The sequence below is a fragment of the Diospyros lotus genome, chromosome 5 (assembly GCF_014633365.1).
Source record: "Diospyros lotus cultivar Yz01 chromosome 5, ASM1463336v1, whole genome shotgun sequence".
Taxonomy (NCBI): Eukaryota; Viridiplantae; Streptophyta; class Magnoliopsida; order Ericales; family Ebenaceae; genus Diospyros; species Diospyros lotus.
Window position 1 is genome coordinate 4,816,863 of NC_068342.1, and position 22,484 is coordinate 4,839,346.

General features: G+C 35.9%; 1 protein-coding gene across 11 annotated transcripts in view; it reads left to right on the forward strand.

Moving 5' to 3' along the window:
- Positions 1 to 129: 129 nt before the first annotated feature.
- Positions 130 to 22,484, forward strand: part of LOC127802435 (uncharacterized) — a 42,854-nt gene continuing 20,499 nt past the window's right edge. For 3 of the 11 annotated variants that reach the window (XR_008023278.1, XR_008023279.1, XM_052338245.1), the window contains exons 1-31: positions 130 to 577; positions 771 to 1,236; positions 1,346 to 1,603; positions 1,692 to 1,904; positions 1,994 to 2,125; positions 2,273 to 2,402; positions 2,494 to 2,540; positions 2,623 to 2,724; positions 2,850 to 2,954; positions 4,147 to 4,289; positions 4,376 to 4,470; positions 4,571 to 4,649; positions 5,562 to 5,613; positions 5,693 to 5,773; positions 9,930 to 10,025; positions 10,123 to 10,226; positions 12,836 to 13,304; positions 13,797 to 13,838; positions 13,992 to 14,196; positions 14,280 to 14,413; positions 14,523 to 14,703; positions 14,798 to 15,030; positions 15,150 to 15,245; positions 15,465 to 15,554; positions 15,637 to 15,669; positions 15,760 to 15,894; positions 15,984 to 16,044; positions 16,124 to 16,179; positions 16,275 to 16,331; positions 16,420 to 16,540; positions 17,187 to 17,349. Coding sequence is in view for 2 of the 11 variants with exons in the window: in XM_052338245.1 (XP_052194205.1) it covers positions 210 to 577; positions 771 to 1,236; positions 1,346 to 1,603; positions 1,692 to 1,904; positions 1,994 to 2,125; positions 2,273 to 2,402; positions 2,494 to 2,540; positions 2,623 to 2,724; positions 2,850 to 2,954; positions 4,147 to 4,289; positions 4,376 to 4,470; positions 4,571 to 4,649; positions 5,562 to 5,613; positions 5,693 to 5,773; positions 9,930 to 10,025; positions 10,123 to 10,226; positions 12,836 to 13,304; positions 13,797 to 13,838; positions 13,992 to 14,196; positions 14,280 to 14,413; positions 14,523 to 14,703; positions 14,798 to 15,030; positions 15,150 to 15,245; positions 15,465 to 15,554; positions 15,637 to 15,669; positions 15,760 to 15,894; positions 15,984 to 16,044; positions 16,124 to 16,179; positions 16,275 to 16,331; positions 16,420 to 16,540; positions 17,187 to 17,338 (4,536 nt within the window). In the remaining 9 variants the exon portion in view is untranslated. Of the gene's footprint in view, positions 578 to 770; positions 1,237 to 1,345; positions 1,604 to 1,691; positions 1,905 to 1,993; positions 2,126 to 2,272; positions 2,403 to 2,493; positions 2,541 to 2,622; positions 2,725 to 2,849; positions 2,955 to 4,146; positions 4,290 to 4,375; positions 4,471 to 4,570; positions 4,650 to 5,561; positions 5,614 to 5,692; positions 5,774 to 9,929; positions 10,026 to 10,122; positions 10,227 to 12,835; positions 13,305 to 13,796; positions 13,839 to 13,991; positions 14,197 to 14,279; positions 14,414 to 14,522; positions 14,704 to 14,797; positions 15,031 to 15,149; positions 15,246 to 15,464; positions 15,555 to 15,636; positions 15,670 to 15,759; positions 15,899 to 15,983; positions 16,045 to 16,123; positions 16,180 to 16,274; positions 16,332 to 16,419; positions 16,541 to 17,186; positions 17,565 to 17,591; positions 18,636 to 22,484 lie in introns of those variants that run through there. The other 8 variants (XR_008023275.1, XR_008023276.1, XR_008023274.1 and 5 more) reach the window with 8 other exon arrangements.

Below are 22,484 nucleotides of genomic sequence, written 5' to 3' on the forward strand. Positions count from 1 at the left end.
GTAGGCCAACACTGTATGGGCCGTGCTGTGACGAAAGTGGTCTGCGCAGCCCTGCCCAGCCCATATGCTATGGGCCCGATATCTTAAAAAAAATCAAAAAAATAAAAATTTGGCGCCATTGCCGCTCTTCGCTAGAAGTTGTTGATGCATCGGTTGGGGGGAAGAAAACACAGTAGCGAGAGAGAGAGAGAGAGAGAGAGAGAGAGAGAATGGTGCTCCTCAATAATCAACGCAAGAGGAGGCCTTCGACTTCCTCCAATGCCTTGGCCCAACCCCCCAAAATCCCCACCAACCACCAGCGACTGCGATTCGGCGGCGCCAGCGATGGCGACGGAGCATCGGAATCTCATGTATCAGCAATTGACGCCGTCCCTCCTCCTTCTCCCATCGAGAAGATGGTGTCAGTGCTAACAGATGCCGGCTGCACTCTGACGTCGTCGGCGCCGCTCCGTCTCCCGTCCGACATCCACAAGCTCCGCCACCACCTCCACCGCCTCTTCTCCGATGACCCCTCTCTCCGCTCCGTCTTCCTTTCCGGCTACTCGTCTTACATCGAAAGCCCTATCAATCTCCGCAGGTCAGTCTTAGTCTCTGACTAGCTGATCCCGTAACAATGGAATAATCCACTAATTGTTGTTATTTGCATGGAAAACTACTTTTAGGGTTTGTAATTGTCTCTGTGCAAAGTCTATGGTTAGTGAATTATCTTATTGTTGTGAGATCGTGGCCGTTGGCTTTAGAAGAGATGTACTAACATTTGTACTTGTTAGGGTTTTGGTCTCTTCAAATTTTGACTGCTCTGGTTCGTTGGTAAGGAAAGAAAGCCTAGTTCGAGTTCTGTTACTGGTACCTTCCATCCAATTAGACCTTCAAATCGTGTTGCTCGAGAAGCTTCCCGAGTACTTCGATCACGGGGATAATGCCCACAACACAAGTGGATTGTATTCGGCTTCACTTGACGATGATGTGGCAAGGCTAATTCTGAATCAGTTCAGGTGGCTTGACTTCCTAGTTGATTCTTATGCATTCACCGACAAGTTGTTGCAAGTCCTCTCCATTTGTCCCCTTCCCTTGAAGAAAGAGATAATTGGATCATTACCTGAGATGATTGGTGATCAAAACAATCAAGCAGTAGTTGATTCACTCACTCAAATGCTTCAAGAAGACTCCACCATCATTGTCCCGGTGCTTGACTCTTTCTCCAACCTCAACTTGGATGATCATTTGCAAGACCAGGTTTCTTTCCTCCATACATATACCTCAGGATATTGCTCTTATTCCAGTGTCATATATATATGTGATTTAGATTCCATTTATTCATCAACCATGACTATTTATTTTGAAGGTGATTACAATAGCATTATCCTGCATACGAACAATTGATGCAGAACACATGCCATATCTGCTTAGATTCTTACTGCTTTCTGCAACAGCAGCAAATGCTCGAAGAATAATCTCACAGATTAGGGAGCAGTTAAAATTTTTTGGGTTATCCAGTAGTACTCGATTAATACAGAACAATAAGCTGAAAGGAAAATCTTCAGCGGATAATGCAGAGTCTTCAGTTCTTGATGCCCTGAGATCTAGTCTTCAGTTTAAAAATGTATGTTTTGCATATGATCTAATCTGTTTCTTCAATTAATTAGGTTTTTCAAACAAAATATGCTTATTGAAGATGCCTCTGTCTCTAGATACTATGCCAGGAGATATTGAAAGAATTGAAATGCCTCCAAAGGGCTAGGGATCACAAGGTCATTGATATCTGGTTGCTTCTGCTCATATACATGAATGGGGGCTCTTTGCAAAAGAGTGTTGAAAAGATTTTCAAAAGGAAAATTATTGAAGGTTGTATTCAGGATGTTTTGTTTGATCAGTGCATTCAGGGGAACAAGGAACTAGTACAGGTATCAAATCAGTTCATGTTTGCAAAATGATGACATGCATTGAAGTGATTTCTTTTAAAGCTCATTATGTGTTGATCCATCTGATTTAGGACTACTTTCCCTCATTTCTTTCATTGTCTGAGTGCTTGCTGGGATATAAAGAACTAAAAGCAAGGGAGTTTGGCATTCACATCTTTAGATCTCTGTTTCAAGAGTTTGTTGACACTTATTCAAGACAAGAAGTAAGCTCTAGCAATAACTTTTTTTCCTACCTATTCAGCCTATTAATTAATTATTATTATTATTATTATTATTATTTTTTTTTGGAGGGGGGAGGGGGGGGATAAGAACTTGCTGTTCTGGAACACTCATGCAGGCTTATTATTCAGGTTCTGGGTGCGTTAGTTGCACATGTGGGTTCTGGCATTAATTTTGAAGTGAGTTCTGCCTTGGATGCAATGATTCTGCTTGCCTCCAAGTATCCGCAGGAATTGAGTCCACTTTCTTCCCACATAAACGGTAATGTTTCCATCAATATATATTTTCACCGTCATTTAATAGATTTACAGCCTTAAATTTTTCTTGACAAGTTCCAATCTTTGTTCTTCAGGTATCTTGGATTACCTGGAAGGATTTAGTGTTGAAAATCTTCACAAGGTTACTGTTACTTTCTTTCAATGCTACTGTTATAATTCAATCAGTTCTACCTGCTCTTTCACCTGCCTTTATCATAGTGCAGGTCTATGAAGTTTTTAGCCTTCTGGCACTGTCTGCATGGTCTACTTCAGACTCATTAGGATCTTCTGCTGCAAATGAACTCTTGATGATTGTAAGAAAGCAGGTGAAGTGGAGATTTGGTTACTTGGGAGCTTTCTCTGCAACTTTCTTTATCAGGATTCCACTTCACCAGATATGCTTTTGTAATGGTAAATTTGCTTGTTTTATAACACCCTTCCTATTTGGCAGATTAGTAATGCAGATCTAAAGTATAAAAAGATGGGTCTGATTGGAACTCTGAAGATAGTTTCCTATCTTGGGGATGCAAGTAATGCATCCTGCTCCTTGTCCCAGGTAAGAAAGTTTCACTGAATCCCAAATTCTAATGTCATCTTGACTGGTAGGAACTTTGTTTTTTTACTTCTGCATCAAATGCCATAGTTTTGAACATCTCTAGCTTATTTACTTTATTTTTCAATGAAGGATCTTTTTTCTGAAGTTTCTCTGATATCCCAAAGATATTCTCAGCATATAATTAGCTCTCAAATGGCTCTCTGCCCTAATATATTTTTTCTGGAATTTTCCAGAATCTTTCCTCAATTTTAAACGTTAATTGTCATTTTTTGGGCACTTTCTCCAATTTTTTGAAAATTCGAATATTTGAAAATTTTCATATTTCGTTAATTTCCACATCAAAACCCTTTATGAAATTTTCCCATCATTTTCAGCAATTATCTACTTCTTTAATATTTAATTTTGATTTTTGGGCTATCTTCTCATTTTTTCCTCAAATTCATCTTTTAGCCCAAATTACCTAAATTTTTTGGATGATTAGACCCCAAAATAAATTTTTTAGTCACTTTCCCCTGTTCCAAAAGTTTGAAGTCAAAATTACCAAAATTCCCCTCATGGATCAAAATGTCAAAAAATACCCCTATCATTCAAAATCAGAATTTTACAAGCCATAACTTGGAATTAAATTTTTTTATGGGATTATTTATCCCATCTTTGCTTAGGGTAGATAAAAGTGTTCTTTGATTTAAACCTTGTATTTCAATTGCTTTGCCAAGAGTCGATGAACAATAATATTCTTCATGCTCCTGTGCTTTTCATGCAATCACTTCCATCTGTAATCATTCACTTGCAATGGAGGATTCTATGTGAAGAGAGAAACACCCTCACTTTTCACCTTATAAAAACTATTAATGTTTTCAAATGTATAAAGAGAGGATGCAGATGATGAAAATATATGCTTTCTAAAGCCTCTTATGCTTGCATATGAAATAAGTTATTTTCCAAAAAGAAGATTTTATGGATTATAGACTAGGGTATTGTCATGCCAAAAAGGCAAAAAGTAGACAAGGACAGCTGCCACAAAAAAACAGATCTTCTCTAACCAGTCTGGCTTGCTCATTACGCACCCACCCAGACTTGGGTTCATGACCCAATATCCAACATTAAACTTCCTGCTGCTTTTTCATGTCACAATGCATGACATTTCTGGTTTCTAGCATTTGCATTCAGAGATTTGGAATATTCTCTACAGAAGCCAGTTTTTGAGGAGGCTGTCGATCTTTTGAAAACATGTATGGAGGCTTGCAAGAAGTTGCCCTTGTCATCAATCATGTTTTCTGATGAGCTCAGTTCCATATTGAGTTGCAGAACTTTTCACCCAGCGGTTATGGAATGGTGAGTTATATGATGAAAGCTACACAAATTTTTGCATTTAGAATAAAAAAATATTACATATAGAAATAATCTTGTTTGTCTTGCAGGATTGGCAAATATGCTAGTGAATTTGAATCTTCATTCTTAGCAGATGTTGAAGGTGGGCAGTTGTCTGTCAAGGATTCATACAGTGGCTTAGAAGGTGACCTATAATGAAGAAATTTTAAATCTTTAGTAACATGCCTCTCTCTCTCTCAATTTGAGAAGAAACTTAAATTTCCTCTATCTTTGTTCTGACACAGGAGAACTAGGGATGAACTTGGATGGTGACATATCTCCAGTTTGTTTGAACATTTTGCCAATGGTTTATGCATCAATGCAGTAATGTGACTTAACTTCTCTTAGGATGTTTTTAGTTGACAATTTGGAATTAGTTCTCAGTATTTCATTAACCCAGAGTAGTTAACAAAATTCAGCTTAAAGTAATAAGCACGTAATTTTTCCTCGTTACTTACCTTTCATTTTCATTTTTTCCATTTTTTTTCTATCTTGATTGTGATTTTAGATTTGGGCTTTTTGTCTGATCATCTTTTATGTTAATTTGCTCACGTTAAGTTGTCTTTTTCACTATTTTTTAGGTGTAAGTTGTAATCTGGAATGAAAGACCCCATGAATCTCTAAGTAATTGATCAAATATGTTTAATCTTTTACATGTCAAAAATGCTTCATTATTATCTTTGTATTTCTAAATTTATGAGGTCTAGTATGTCAAAAATTGAGATGAAAATCTAAAATTGTGATTTGTCTTGCTTTTTAAGAGTAGGGAAATTTGAAATAATTGTGCAAAACTATTGAATCAAAACATATGAGGAAGATTTGCCTCTGTCACCCTTTATAAGTTCAGTAGCAGAAAAAGGAAAATATTATGACTGGTTTTAACCCTGATAAATCAAGTCCCACATCTAGTGTCACGGCATTAGGTGCCGTACCTATAGTTCCAGTGACATGGTAGTACAAAGAGTTGATGAGAAAGGTGCATTTTATTGTTAATGGGACACCTTACCAGATCCCCCTCCCCCCCTTTTTTTTTCTCCTTTTTCATTCAAACAAAGTTTTTCTGCTTAAACTTTAGGGCTCTTAAGAATAAAACCAGCACAAAATTTCTTAATTAAGGATTCCATTTTCTAATTCTCCATTCCCAGATCCTTGGAAGAAACACATGAATTATTTGTTTACATTTGTGCTGTGTTCTGCCCATGGTAGTGAGTGAAGCTTTTGGACTTTGCCGTTCAGGTCAACATCGTTGATACAAACTCTTCCTGCTAAATTTCATTTACTCTCCATGGTAAGTGCAATTTTGACATGGACTTGGTGAATCTGCATAGAAACTGTTTTCTCCTGAATTTGCTGTTAATTCTTTTCAGATTGAGAGGGTGGCCAATCAGGGTTCTCTTGCAGGGATTGATGCATTACTTGGCTGTCCGTTACATCTTCCTTCCTTTAAGGTGAAATTCAGATGTTCCTGGAAACTTTGTTGAGTTATTTCTGTGTTTGACAAACCATGGTATATTGATGCGTTAACATTTGAACAAATTAAGAAAATTATCCAATTCTTTTCTAATTTTTTTCCTTTTTTTTTTTGTTTGCATTTTGTCTGAATCAGATCCAATAAGATTTTGTCACTTCAGACTTGAGATGAAATAGTATACCTAAGAAATTACAGCTGGTTGAAAGTAAAGCTCCAAATGAGGTTAATAAATCTGTTATCTTACATAGGACTAGGTCACTTTGTTTGTAAGGCAAGGAATTATGTGTGTAAAGGGTTTTAAAAACATTGGAAACAACTTCAATCTACTCGGCTTCTACAACGTAGAAATAATATCCTTGAATTCCTAATCATCATGATGCAAAAAGAACCTGACTACATCTTTATATCATTTGTCGAACTCTAGGTCCTCTAAACTGTGTGACCATCATGTCATAATGCCATGCATTACCTGATTGATCCAACTAGGTACCCTATTCTATTTTGATATACTAAAAGCAGCACAAGCATCCTGCAATAATAGAATGCAAACTTGTATCAAGTTTTCTTTCATGTCAAATTTTACTGCACAAGCCTCCTGTACCTGATTGCTGTTTTATGCAAATACTCTGTGGCTTCTCACTTTTGGTTTCTTGAAAAATGAAGATCAATTTGAAGAATGAATTGGCCATTTGTCCATTTGTAGTGTTGTAAAACATTTGGGAATGAAGTTAACAGTCCTCTTAGGTTTTATATTCCTCCCTCTCTTGGAAGATCCAAGTGTTCATAGATGCATCTTGTGTCTTGGTTATATGATGTGTATATAATTTTGGAAATCACATCTCTATGAGTCTTCATTGTACTCATAATTTAGAAAATGTCAAGACCCTAGGTTTCGAGTCTAGGATTTCTAATTGACAATTGAGAAAGAATAAAGAAAGAGAGAGAGAAAAAATAGAGAGAAGAATAGAGGGAAACAAAGAATAGATAGAGAGAAAATGAGAGAACTTCAATTAATTTCTGGATAATCCCGGATCTAAGTGTCATAGCTTTATATATGACCATCCACAAGACAACAATTATTTACAGCAGTTATTTGATATTTGCAATAGTTAATTACAATAGTTTTGGCATTTACAACAATTATTTGGTTATATTGCTAACAAATTTTACTAACAGTTGTAACTATAAAATAAAACTTCAATTGCTGCTTTCTGCTATCTTTTAATTCTTCGGATCACGATATTTCCCTTCAAAATTTTTTTGTCCTCAAGAAAATCAAAGAAATTGAGCTAGGAGATCCGATATAAATTCCCAAGTATTGTTATCCGGGTGCAAATGGGTCCATAGAACGAGCAATTATTTACAACAGTTATTTGATATTTGCAACAATTATTTACAACAGTTATTTGGTTATATTGTTAACAGATTCTACTAACAGTTGTAACTGTAAAATAAAATTTCAACTTCTGCTTTTTGCTATCTTCTAATTTTTCGGATCACAATATTTCCCTTCAAAATTTTCCTCAAGAAAATCAAAGAAACTGAGCAACTCGAGGAAATTGAGGTAGGAGATCTGACAGAAATTTCCAAGTATTGTTATTTGGGTGCAAATTGGTCCATAGAACGAGAATTTGAATAAGGGAAACTTGGTTCCTATAGATGCTTCTTGAATATGGCCTCTTATGTCAATTCCTGTAGTTTTGCCTTCTTTGCTACCTACTTAACTGTTTCAGGTTACAACATCTTCACTACTGGCCTAAATTCTTTACTAAGGCTACTTATAAAACTTGAAACAAAATATGCTTCTCAAAGAGAGGGGTTGGTAATGATCATTAGTGATTTAAGTTCTTCAAACTTGGTTTGATATTCTAAAACTATTCCAACCTGTCTCAACTGATTGAATTCTTCTATAACATCAAGTCATTTTCTTGTCCCCAAATCTCTTGCTAAATTTTTCCAGAAAGTCCTGCCAAACACATTCTTCTCTAAGCCTCTCCCAACCTTGAAACCATGCATCAACTGCATCATTCAAGTAGGCTAAAGCCAGGTTAACCTTTTGAGACTCCTATGTTGTATAATTGAAAAAAACTTCTTACATCTCCTCACCCACCATCTAGGGTTCTTGCCGTCAAACATAGGAATCTCCAATTTTGGCATAGAAACAACACTATGAGTATCGGAATTATTCATTGAGTTGTTTTCCATCCTTCTATCATTCATCCTATCGGCCATAAACTCCCTTTCATGCATATTTTCAACTTCTATTAAAGGAGTTCTAGTTTATTTGAGATTTAAGCCATTACCTTCCAAGATTGGATCTCCATTCTCCTTGGGCGGAAAATCCTCCAATAGACTTAACTGTGGAATCTTGTAAAATATCTGCAAGAATGTGTCCAGCCTCTTAGCCAAACCCTCCCTCAAAGCATCCAGCTTGTTTTCCAACAACTAAGGCTTTCCTGATTCTTGCTCGCCCTAGACTCCAATGCTTCCATTTGAGTCTGCAAATTGGTCACCAGGGAGTTAACCTGGTTGACCTACGCCTCCAATTGTTTCATTCAAGTACTGTCTGCCATAGCTCCAAAACTTGTAGATGTGAGTTGTTGTGAATAGCAATCCAAGAACCGACTGCTTTGATACCAATTGTCAAGACCTTAGGTTTTGAATCTAGAATTTCTAATTGACAATCGAGAAAGAAGAAAGAAAGAGAGAGAAAAGAGAGAATTTAGGGAGAAAATAGAGAGAAGAACAAAGGGAAACAGAAAATAGATAGAGAGAAAATGAGAGAATTTCAATTTATTTCTTGGTAATCCTGGATCTAAGTGGCATAGCTTTATATATGACTATCCACAGCAGTTACTTGATATTTGCAGCAGTTATTTACAGTAGTTTTGGTATTTACAGCAGTTATCTAGTTATATTGTTAACAGATTCTGCTAACAGTTGTAACTGTAAAATAAAACTTCAACTGTTGCTTTCTGTTATTTCCTAATTCTTCAGATCACGACAGAAAAGTATGATTCAATTATATTACCATAACATAAATTGGAAGTGTTAATCTGTTTAGCATGACAGCCTCACCTTTAAAGCGAGAAAAATCCTTATCATTTTTTTTATATTTAGCCTAATATTCAATATTTAACACAAAGAAGACAACAAGAATTCTCTGTTCCATCAGCTTTTATATAAAGTTTTATGTTATGTTATGTTATTTTATTTTTATTATTATTTTCCATTTTACTTCTATCACTAAACACTAGCCTGATTGAAGTTTCAACTTTTCAGACTTAATCATATCTGGCATAGATAAGAGGAAACTAAATGCTCTGTTTAAGTTTCTTTCTATTGTTAATAATTTGGTTGCAGGACAATGTTAATCTGGTTTATTTTAAGATTAAATGTTTAGCTTTAATAGCGAAAATAAGCCTACTTAAATAATAAAAACGCTTAAGATGACCTGTGCGTAACTTTAAGTTGAGATTTTTCTAAACATTTTCACCCTTGACTCTTAGCACTTTCTACTTACTATTCAATTGTCACTTAATCTTTTTGTCTTTTCTTTTTTCTTTTTTTTAATGAAAAATCAGCAATTCTAATACCTCACCAGAATTATCAATTGGATGGATTTTTCACCAATGTCATGGATTTGATTCATTATGACAAAGTGGCATATGTGATCTTTACTCTTCTTCATGAGCTAAAACTGCTTTTGGCACTAAATGGGTTTATCTCAAGATACATTGTACTTTTTTTGTTTTTTTGTGCGTGTGTCCATGTTTGAGAAGACTGATATAACAGATAGAAAATTTTGGAAATCCAAAACCATTCCCTATTGGAGTGAGTGGTGCATTTCTGATGCAGTTTTAAGTTGTAACTGTTCTGAATTGCAGAGGTAGAGTTACCTGATCCTGAAGACAGGGATTCAGGGAAAAACCCATGAAACCCAATAATGTAAAACCACACTATGCTTACCTATGCCTCTGTATGAATACTTATAGCAAACCACCTACCTATTATATATTTTCTTATATTATCCAATGATACTAACATTCAGTACTCCCAATGTTTTATTAACTTGGTAGGTCAAATTTGCTACCACCATCCTTTTACTAACATGTGTTGTCCTGTTTCATCAGTTCTTCTGTGAAGCAGCATGGCAGCTTCTGACAGCAAAGCAGAAACAGATTGTTTGCTTATCTCTCTACTATGCAGCTAACTGGATTAGGGAGCTGGTAGGTATTGAGATTGGAACTTGTCAAGGTTATAGTTAAGACAGGTCATATCATATGATTTTTAGAATGTATCTAATGCTTGTACTCCCTTGTGTAGCTTAATGCTTTCTCTACACAAGTTGCTGGAAGATTTGACTGTGTCAGTCAAGCAACAAAACTGGAAATAATTGCGAAGTTATTGAAGCGCTTAAGAAATCTTCTGTATGTTTTTAAGCATGACCTTGCTTTTGGTAAATGATATTTTGAGTTCCCCTGAGATTTGTGCTAACACACTTTGTTCAAATTGCTTTCTGCTGTTTAATTAAACGATAAGTAAAGGCTTCTTCTTTTTTTTTTTTTAACCCAAGGTTAAAAAATGACCATCCATTTTCTGTTAATGATTTAGGGACTGTTTGGTTGAACAGAATGGAGGCCAATGGAATGGGAACGGGAATCCAATAAAAATGTGTTTGATTACATCTATGGAATGGAGTCCCCATTCCCTTCTAAAATGGATGGAATGGAAATCCACTTCATGGAATCCATACCACAATTACAAATTGACCCTCAATAATTTTCAAAAATTACAAACCTAAGCAAGAACCCTAGCCATCCCATATTCATCTTCTTCATTTTTTATCACCAGTCCACCATTGCCACCGCCGCCACTGACCTCTTCCTCTGCCATTGCTACTATCTTCTTTGTCTCTACCTCTCCCTGATCTAGCAAGGCCACTGTGAATAGAGCCTCTGATTGTTGTTGAGCAACACCGGCCTTACCACAACCTCCTCCACTGTCCTCACTATCCGCCATTAAGTGGTATTACCAGCCATTCTGGAGGAGCAGTTAATTCAGCAACTTCTTTGATCTGACCATCTGCTTCACTGCCTCAACTCAAGTCATTGGCCACCACCTCCATTGCCTCTCTCAATCTCTCTCTATCCTTCCCATTTTCCATTTCTCAGGTAGCAGAACTGCCACCTTTGCCCCATCTATATTTCAGCAAGCATCACAACACAGCGAGCACCACCATTGCTGCCTTCACTGATCTCTACTGCTGGCTGTCATCATTGCCGTTGTTAACATTTGGAGCTCCAAACCCTAGTCTTATAAATAATTTTTTTATTTTATTTATTTCGTTTTAAGTATATTTCATTTATTTAATTAGTGTAAGTTATATTCAGTTAAATCCTAGTTTTGGAATTTAATTTAGAATAGAAATACAAATATATCTACATATGCACACCCACACCCACACCCACACATATATTTATGGGGGCATGTTGGTCATCTTGTTATTTTTTACATTTCATTCCATCAAAATTCTTGTGTACCAAACATAACAATGGAATGGAATGGTCTTTCCATTGCTGACCCTACCAAACATGAATGGAATGGAATCGTTATTCCATTCCCTCCAAAACCATTCCACCCAACCAAACAAGCCCTTAGAGAATTCTCTCAATCACAAGTCTATGTTGGAACCGTGTATCCCAAGAGTGTCTATAAATATGTTCTTTGGCATTGTCCTTTTGCCCATCACAGTGAGTAAATGCATTTTGGTGCCATGTAGTCTTCTAGATAGGGGATTGCAACATCTATAGGCTTTGGGTGAATGGCCTAATCACATTGCCGACTAACCTATCATTGGATTTGCCAAGTAGGGTTTCTTGTGGTTCATAGGAGAATGACAGGTGAGAAGATCATCTAACATGGGGTTATATACAATTCTGCCTTCATGTCCTTTGATGTGATAGTGTACTCGATGGCATCTCTAGGTGAGCATCCCACCTAGTTTGGAGCATGTATATCTTGCTTAAGGGACGAGGCTACTAAGTATACCTTGAGGCTCTAGGTCTCCTCTCCACTACTCACTGATACCATGGCTCCTGCAGAGACCATGGTGAGTACTCGCTGATGGAGATTTGGTGAGCCAAAGTTCAGAGGCCCACTGCAGGAGGACAGTGGGCCAGAGTTAAGAGGTCCACTGAGGGTGTTTAGGTGAGCTAGAGTTGGGAGGCTTGGCACCAGTAAAATCCTACTCATTTGAGTCACAGCTATGTCTGAGCTGGTACATATAAATTTTGTTTTGTCGGGCAGTCTTATCATTTTCCATATCTTTCTGTAAAGCTAGCATGTTAAGGAGTGGCCCTCATTCCTTGCTAAAATGTTGTTGTCACATGGCAAGTGAGGAGCCACCAATGACATTGATGGGTATATGTGGTAAAAGAGAAAAGTGGGGAGTACGAAAGAGTAAAGAAGGGAAAAAGGATAAGAACAATATATTTCCTTTGTCTTGTTTTCTTGAGAGAGAGAGAATGGAGAGAAAGGAAAAGAACAAAATGTCTGATTGTCAAGTCTTGTCTTTGGTGCTTTTTTTTTTTTTTAACATTAATTTCCCTCCCAAAATTTTCCTCAAACCCTTCTGAAAATTTTGAGATTTTTTTTTTCTTCTTTTTTAACTTCTTGGAAACCAACCAAACAGTTGCATCCTTCCTTTTTATTTATCTACTATTGACATAGTACAACTGAGGGAATCATGGAAGATAGAACTACAAACACGTATAAGAAAGGAAAAATGCGGCAGTATGATAAGTCAAAATATTTCCTAACGTGACTAGGTCTGCCTCCTAAAGTGCATGCAATATATCGAGAAAATAAAAATAACATTACTAGTATGTTTTGATTTTTCATCCTGTCTTCATCCATGCTTTATATTTGTTTATAACTTATCAGTGTCTGTGTTTAAGGTTCAACTTGCCTCTCCATTTTCTGTATAGATTATTTCAAAATTTTCTGCATTTTGTGACCTTTTGAAAAATGAATGCAGGTTTCTGGAGAGCCTGTTAAATTATTATCTCACACAGTATCCTGTTTCTCTACCTGACCTCTACCCGGACATGGATGCATCCTCATTTTTAAGCTGCTCTAATTCTACAAGGAATTTTGAGAATAAGAGTAGGCATATGGAAACAAATGTGAGTTCATCTCCCAACAAGAAGAGGAAAAATGGTAGGGCATCAAAGTTGTCAGTAAGTTCAGATAATGGAAAATGCATGCAGCCCACAATTGAGGATGTGTTGAGAAAATTAGGTTCAAAAACAAGCCAGGAAGTTCCAAATGGTGATTCTTCTGGTTTGTGCTCTAAGGATAGTGCAGCTGAGCCAGCAAAACATAATTCCACTCACTCCAGTGACGTAAGCATAGAAATTTCTGCACCTACTAAGGTTCTAGAATCAGAGAGATACAAATTCAGGCCTCTTCTTCCTGACTGCTTTTCAATTTTGGCTTTTTCAGAGGTATGCATGCACACTGTATTCGTTCAATTCCATCATCATGCATTTGGCAATCCCATAGATTTTATTTTATATGATCCAGATGCAAAACTATAGTGACATTTTCAATGAGTCAGATCATTGCCTAAAAAGTTCAGATTTATTTTATATGATCCAGATGCAAAACTATAGCGACATTTTCCTGACTGGTTAGTGCTCTGTCTGGCATTCTTTGAAGCATACCATAATATTTCATATGGTGATTGATATAGGTAGGACAAAAGAAGCATCTGAAGTTATTTCTAGGAAGCAAAAAGAACTAAATCCTATACCTCATGAGAACCAGAGGATTTTTTTTTTTTTTTTGTGTGTGTGTTCTATATCACATTGTTTGTTGACCCATGAGATTAAAATATTATAAACCCTATGGAATAGACTGGATTTCCTGGGCTTTTCTGCAATAAGTTGATTGGAAGATAAGAGCTGATCAGGTGACCTTATCTCTCTTCTCTCCAGGTGCAGAGTCAACATTCTTGTTGCCCAGACCCTGCTGCAGAGGTATTGCTTCTCCATGCACATTGAAGCTGATGTTTCACCTTTATGAAACAAAGAAAAATCAATACTTTTCCATGTGCTGATGATTCCCCAAGCACAGCCTACTAGCAGCATAACATGTTTTTCTTTTTTTTCTGTTCATTTTTTTTTCTCTAGTTACCCCTGTATCTGTACCTACTTCGTGATCTTCACTGCAAGCTGGATTACTTCATTCTGCCAAGCAAACAATTTTCAGCCAGATGCTTAAGCAGTCCACCTTACCTAAGCAGGATGACTGTAAATGTGTTCTTAAGCAAAATACGACCGCTATTTCCAAGCCTCAGAAATCATCTTAATTGTGCAATTCAAATGCTTAAACAAGGTACCATATAGTATTTTAATTTGTTTGGATAAACCCCAGACCATTTTTTATATTTTTTTTATGTTTTACAAATTTACTTGTAGGCTCTGAGTCATGTCAGGAGCACTGGAGTGCCCAGTCTGATTCAGCCAGGAACCCGGGTTTAACCAACATGGTTATTTCAATGTCATCAGTTTGCAGTTCAGTAATTAAAGAGACACTTTCTTGCTTTAGCAAGGTGAACACCATCCTTGTGTGCATTTGGGGGGTGAAAAACTGTTCAATATCGATCCTCATTTTATCCTAGTCTTCCCAATTATATTAATTTTTTAAATTACATTGGGCAGATGTTATATCTTTCTGCTATTCAGGAGGAAAAATCTTGCCTATCAGATCTTCTTGAGGCCTTCCAGCCCAGCAAGATACCAGATTGCATTTTTTCAGGAATGCAATCAATCCCTTCACCTGGGAACGTAGATTATTTATATTGTGGTGCTTATTCATTCCTAGAAGGAGTTTTGGAAGAAGGTAGATTGCTCCATTTCTTCTTATATTGATGACCTTTTATGTTTGGTGGAAAGTTCATTTCATTTGACAGTGCTGATGATTTTTTCTGCTGCAGCAATTACTTTATCATTCTCGTTGGCCTCGGAAGTTCTACTTACTTTGGATTTAGTAATTAAATCTGTTCAGAAACTGCTTGAGAAGTCAGTGCAAGGATATGGGAAGAATATTCACAACGGACTCTTCCAGGAACTCCTTGCTAACTTGCATAACAGATTGGGAACTTCTGCTTATAAACTTTTGAGGCATGATTGGGATGATGGCAACCTTGAGAATGGCTGGAAGGGAAAAGTTAGTCCATCTACATGTTTTTCCAATATCTATCCTGGCTATGATTGTGGATGATTATTATTTTTTCCTTTTTTGTCATTGTTTCATACCTTAAATGTTGTACTTCATCCTTGTTTCAGGGAGAAGTAGTTCAGAAAATACTTCACGTTCTTTTGGTAAATAGCAAATCCCCTTCTGATTTGTTGGATGAGCTTGCTTGCTCTATCTTACCTCAGGTGCATAAATGTTAATTGTCAATATTTCTTGCACACCTAGCTCTCAACCTCAACTATTTCCAGGAGACTCCTCTTTTCAAATTACTCAGTTGATATTAAACAAAACATGAAATTAAGTCTGCAGGTGGAAAGAACTTGTTTCCACATAAACTTTCAACCAGCTGGACCAATTTTTTTGTCACTGAGAAACCTCACATTTTGAGCTGTGATTGTCTTTAGGCCCCCTTGACCAAAGGAATCCAGGAAGATGATTTTCATGGTTTCCCAACTCTTTGTTCTGCAACATTCATTGTGTGGTACCGTGTACTGGTAAGATGTCTTCTGTCATATTTTTGGTTAATTGTTGTGGTTTTATTTCTGAAGTTTTACAGAAGATATATATGGTTGGCAGCATGAAGAGAATCTTGGTGTTCTTAACAAGTTGGTGAGCAGCAGATCCTGCCTGTCTCTTTAAAGATCAAACTTGAATGGTCTGGAGTTGTAGAGTTCTTATTGCTTATTCTTGCCTGATTAGGTTACAGAAGTGAGTCTTTTAGAGAACCAGCGAGCTGAATATCAAGCAGAAACTGTGGAAGCAGTGCTGAACAATTTGCAGAAATCTGTAAATGTGGTTGTATCATTAGTTAACATGTGCCGGAGTCATGACAAGGCAGGTGGCTAGCTCTAAATTCAGAATGTTTATTCTTTGTTTCATGATTTTATCTTGTGTCTCAAATGATGAGACTAAAATTATTGCAGATAAGCGTGCATGCCTTGGCTGTCAAGTATGGTGGGAAGTTTGTCGAGTCTTTCCTTAAAGGTATCTGTTTTAGATTTTTGGCTTGCTATGTTCTTTTGATATTGATGGTTATGGATGCTAAATTTGGAAACTTCTTCAGTTTTTGAATTCTTGCAGACTCAAATTCAGATGCATAATGAGCTTATTATTCAACTGGTGAGATTGATGGACATTCTGGTCAGCTGTGGTTCTTAATGTATACTATCAATATTTTTTGCCTAAGCCTGGTTATGCTTCTTGAAAAATTGGAGGTCAAAGAGCTTCAGAAGGCAACAAGGACATTACAAACTCTATGTTCTGAAGCAAAGGTTAGTTCTACATGTTCAAATATTTCTGAGACTAGATATCCTGTGTTACCATATTTGTAACAGGTCTTGGTGCTTGTTTATATGGTAGGGCTTGAAACAAACAGCTGTAACCAGCAAGATTCCTGCTACAAAGAGATCTTTGGAACGATTCTTATTCCATGTCAAGGGTCTCCTCCACACTACATCAAGTGGATGCTCTTTCTGGATGGGTATTTGATATATAACTGTATATTTTGGTGTCCTTTGATAATGTTTTGATAAACCTTAAATGTTAAGTTCTGTTGATTGTTGCTTTGTGGACCAATTCTTAAACTAACTGCATTTGTCAAGATTACTACTTTTTGAATTTGTTTGTCTCCCTTTCATTCTGCATAGCCAAACTGGTGACAGATTTACGCAACATGCATCCATTTTGGTCTACAAAAACAATACAAGTGGGATCATCCTATTTGGTCCAATGAAATTAATTTGTCTTTATGATTTTCTTCCTTGCATGTTTAATATTTCTAGCCAACTTTTGAATGTTTTTGGAACTTACCCCATACCTGTGTAGTGATCTTTTACAAATCAATATGGCCCAAGAACTTGGTGGAATTTGCCCCCTTTTTTGGGCTTTTTTTAGGTTTGCTTGAACCTCCGCTTGCTTTCTTGTCATTTCTATGCAATTTATTATGGTTTTTTGTTCAAACTATTAGTGGTGTCACCGCTTGGGAGTAGGCAAATAAAGAGGGTATCATCTTTGGAGTAACTTGGTACCCATATTTAAGTTTTTTAGAAAGGAGAAAGCTACTTTCAGCTCATTATCCGTGCACATGCAGATTCTAACAGCTAAATACAAATCTCTTATTGTGGCAGGTAATCTGAAGCACAAAGACTTGATGGGTCAGGTGGTGAGCTCGCAAGCATATATAGATCAAAATGAAAATACTCTTGAAGGTTGTGAGGAAACTGTTGTTGAGGAGCAGCATGTCAGTGTCCGCAGTGAGGAGGAAAGGGAAACAGAATGAGACGTGCCTTGTGCAAGCGCTTAAATATATTTTTCAAAACCAAACAGGATTGAGTCCTAATAGGTTGACTCATAATGTGCTAGCCATGCTGTTTTTAAATGTAATACTATATCTGCAGCACCAGCACCTCATATGACTGAAACTTTTTTTTCTTTCTTTCTTTAATTCTTGGGTTATTTATTATCAAATGAATCTGGACTCTTTTTATCAATCCTTTTTGTTTTCTTACTTGAGAGTTGCTCAATGCATGCAGGAGGATCCAAGAATGGAAATGCTAATAAGAGCCGCTTCCTGTCTTATGGAAGTTGAACCTATATTTTGCCAATTGCACAGGTATGTATTTCAAGTTAAAACAGTATCATCTGTGACCATGATTCTGGACAAGGTGTTAACTGAGAGAACAAAGGAAAGCATCCTAGTCAGAGGGAATGGCCATTTGAAATTGATATTAACTACACGAACTGCTGAAACTGTTGTTGGAAGCCTTACGGAAATGCTGTCCTGTCCTGGACATTTGAGGTAAACAAAGAGTTTGACATTTTGTGCTTTTTACTTGAATATACTACGTAAATATATGTAACTCTAGTATGTGAATCTTACAGGCAGCTTCATTTGTCTAAGACTATTAATTCTTTGCTTGAAAGCAATGGCAATCAATAAGACTGCTCACTGCTAACTTGACAAAGAAACGTTTCAGAACCTATTTTGAGTATGCTTTATATATATATGGTAAATGGCCCATACATTCATGAGTTTTGGGCCTTTTAGTCAAACACCCCTTGTTTATTTTTAACCAAAACTGTCTTTGTGCTTTGCTTAAATCACCAGTACACTTCTTTTGTGAATAGCACTCCCAACTAAATGCGATTAAAATAAAATTATATCCAATTTCATTTTAATTAAAAGAAAAAACTAAAAATATAATTATAAAATAAAATAAAAAAAACTCCTTGTTGCTGAATCTGTGGGTTCGGGTAGTTTGTTGGGCTCCATAGAACCCAACGATGGAGAAAGAAGAAAAAGGACCATTGTTGAATTTGACAACCCAACCAACGGTGATAGGGACGAAGACAACAGTAGATAGGCAAGACTCAAGAGGTGACTAAGAGTGCTTTGCTATGACAAAGCTAGGGTAGATCTAATGAGTCCAAGGTGCTTTAGATCTAGTGGCGATGATGGCAGAGGAGCAAGTTCGATAAGTGGTGGTGATTTTTCACGGTGAGAAAGCAATGATTGATAGATTTTACAAATGTTGCTGATTGATGATTCCATGGAACCCATTGCTAACGACCTTTTTTTTTCTTATTGCTAAAGGATTTTAGTGTGGTCTTCATGGTTTCACAAAGGTTTCAACCTCTTTTTTTTTTTTTTTGTTGTTGTTGTCTTCCTTTCTTCTTTCTCATCGTTAGATAGTTTAACTCATCATAAATAGATGTGTAAACAAACTATTATGTTCAGTAAAGAACTCTTAAATGAGTTTAATTTGAGCTTATTTATGTTTACTCACTAAGTAAATAAATAAATTTAAACAAAATTTAGAGCTCATTTAATAAATGAGCCAAGCTCAAATAAAAGCTTGTTTAACTTATTTATATTTAGAAACAAGCTCATTTATATTTCATTTAAAGTTTGTTAATAACTTGTTTATTTGATCATATAATAAGAGTATATGTATATTTGTAAGATGTTTTAGGGTTTATTTTGTTTTTGTTTTTTTTTTACTTTAAAATCTATGATTTTGTTTTTTCTGTAAATAAAATTCATTAAACCAGAAAATCGCAAAAAATGTCTACAAGAAAAAGTTGGGGCATACCCTGCTATAAAACAAAGAACTAAAGAAACAGAACAACATTCTCACACGAAGCAAAAAATTATAACTTCAAATAAATAAGGCAGAAAGGAAAACACAATAGAGAGATAAACTTGAAATAACAGGAGGATAGTAGTAAGCAACCCAAGATGAAAGGCTTGAGAGATCAAATAATGAACTTTGAGAGGAACAAACAAAGCCAGAACCCACCCGTTGCCAAAACAATCTCATTTCACAATGAAATTTGATGTAGAAGTAAATTGTCAAATTCTACAGTACTATAATTTTGTTAAGTAATATAATTATATGAATTAATTATTAAAAAAAATAGCTCATCTATAAATGATTTGATTGTATTTTTGCTCATGAACAAATTCATTTCTTATTCACGAATAAGTTTTATAACTTCTTGTTTATGAACACAAGTTCAATAACTTGTTCTTTAACAAATTTAATAATTTCTTGTTCATGGGAAACCTTAATAATAAACTCAAATTTGACTAATTTAGTTTAAATGAGTCCAGTTTGAATTAAGCGAATATCTAAATGAAAAAAATGTGAGAGTAGAGAAGTTAAAATATATATTTGGCCATTCAATTTTCTTTTTTGTGCTCTAAGATTACATGCATATGGGGTATGGTGAAGGCTTACATGCATGTGTGGGCTTTTTGGTGAATGTTTATTGTGTTGTTGAGAGTTAATTTATGATTATCAGTGCTGGATATGGTCAAGGAAGAATATTTTGAGATGGATCCAAGTTAAAATTATATAGAAATTAGATTTTAGGGCAAATTAAACTCAATTCTATGCTAGTAATGTGTATATTCAGGAGCTCTTAATATGTATTAATTCATTCAAAGTATCCAAAAACTAACATTAGCTTCTTTTTTTTTTTAGTGAAAGCATGCGATGATATAATGTTAGAAACTAGTGAGATTCTTCATTGGTGGAAGGTCTCCTGGAGCTTGTTTTTGTTTTAGTCTCATAGGCTTGATCGTATGGACCTGTTTTCTTTGGTTCTAGTGGTGGATTTTCTCCTTATCTCCAATATATTCTACTACTCATACGTATCAATACTAGAATTTTATTTAATCAAGGGTGCTCTAAGTCCTGTCAGTTAGGGACAGCATTGACCATTCAAATCATTTGAAAAAAACGTGTTTCATAAGTTATTTCAAACAATGTATTATTAATTCCTATTAAACATTCTCTACATCTATGATAGAGAGACAGAGACCAATTGAGACCACTCAAACATGTCTGGGGTAGTACAGAAATTTAATGCTTGGTACATTTGTATTAGATAATTAGTTAATTAATACTTATATTGTTTTGCATGTCATATTATTTGTACCCATAAGTCTTAGAATTTATTTGGTGGAGATTTTGTGTAATTTTAAGATATTTGAGGTATATATCACAATGTTCAATGATACACATTCTCTACATCTATGATCTATGTGTGTGAACAATGAGATGAAACCAGATGGCTTTAAAATTTCACAACTGCCACAACTAACTAATAATACAATTCCTAATTCCTGATTTTTTTTTTTTTGGTGCATCCATGATGGAGAGACAGAGACCACTTAAACATGTATGGGGTAGTACAGAAATTTAAGGCTTGGTGCATTTGTATTAGATAATTAGTTAATTAATACTTATATTGTTTTGCATGTCATATTATTTGTACATCTTGGCACACATTTTTGTAACATTCCGAACGATAGAAATATCCGGGACAACTTATTCTGATAGACTTACGCGAACTTCTCAGATGAGTCACTCATTTTTAGATTACCCCACATTAAGCACGTTTAATTTGAGAGTTCTTTGCTTACATTCAGTCCAAAAGGTATGTAGGTAGTATTGTTTTCTTCTTTACTTATTCTTGATATATATTACCATCCTCTGCGCTCTTGGGGTATTACACACATCGTGTTATCATCATGGGGCCCACAACTACGAGTCAGCTCTTAGCTATCATCTTTCGACGACCAGGAGGCTCACCGTACTTATGAGCCCCTCAGTCACCCTCTGGGCAGTCGCCCTCTGACCGATTGAGGTGGGACGAACCCGGTGCATCCATAGTACCCATAAGTCTTAAAATTTAATTGGTGGAGATTTTGTGTAATTTTAAGATATTTGAGGTATATATCACAATATGCAATGATACACATTCTCTACGTACATCTATGATCTATGTGTGTGAACAATGAGATGAAACCAGATTGCTTTAAAATTTCACAACTGCCACAACTAACTAATAATACAATTCCCAAATCCTCATATTTTTTTTATTTTCTTTTTTGAGTAGTTGTTTCTATATATTGGGAATATATATATATAAGGCTGATGGTTATATGAAGAAGTAACTTAAATCTTGTGTCTTCTCCTTTGGAGGAACCTTTGCATAGATCTCTTCATGGAAACACCAGGAGCTGGAGTCAGAAGAGGTGGTGGCGCCACCCTGCTTTTGCTGCCAAAACCACCACCACTGAATTATTCTCCCTCTTCATCTTTTCTTTCATTTCTCATCTCACATCCCATATGATTGCTCTAGACTATGTGTATACAAATATATATATATATATGTAATCTCACACATATATATAAAATTTATAGTAAAATATTATATAGTAAATAAAAAATCTATGTGATTTTGACATAAATTCTTCAAGAAATTACAAGAAAAGTAACTGAGAACAAATCTATTGATTTTGAAAGAAGAAAGAATGTAGTGATGAACTCTTTTATTGTTAGGTTCGCAGTGACAGTTATTGATGAGCACAATTGGCAATTGCTATTTTTATATATGTTTTTTAATTTTTGATAAAAAATTTTAAGAGTAGATTAAATTGTAGTAAGATCAAACATTTATACTAGTATTGTTATTTACCATAATATTAATAATTAACATAATAATCCTCATTATTATTATTTTCCTTTTCAAGGTTGGGGCTATATATATCAATGAATATGTGGTTTCATTGCCAAATTATACAAGGAAAAGTCTTGGGATCCCAAGAGACTTACCAAGCGCTTTACAGAAAAAGGGCAAAAAGATAAAATTGCCCTCTTCAAACTTTGCAAATTTGCTAAGCACTGCCCCTGCTCTCTCCTCGCTCCCTTCCCTTGGTTGTGCCTCTGCTGCCTTTGCCTCGCCTTGTAGCGACGGTTGGTGAGGCGAGGTAGTGATGGCAGCGAGACAAAGGCAATAGAGGCGTGACCATGGGAAGGGAACGAGGAGATAGCAGGGGCAATGCTTTGCAAATTTGTAAAGTTTGAGGGAATAATTGTCTTTTTGCCCCCCTTTCTATAAAGCACTCAATAAAC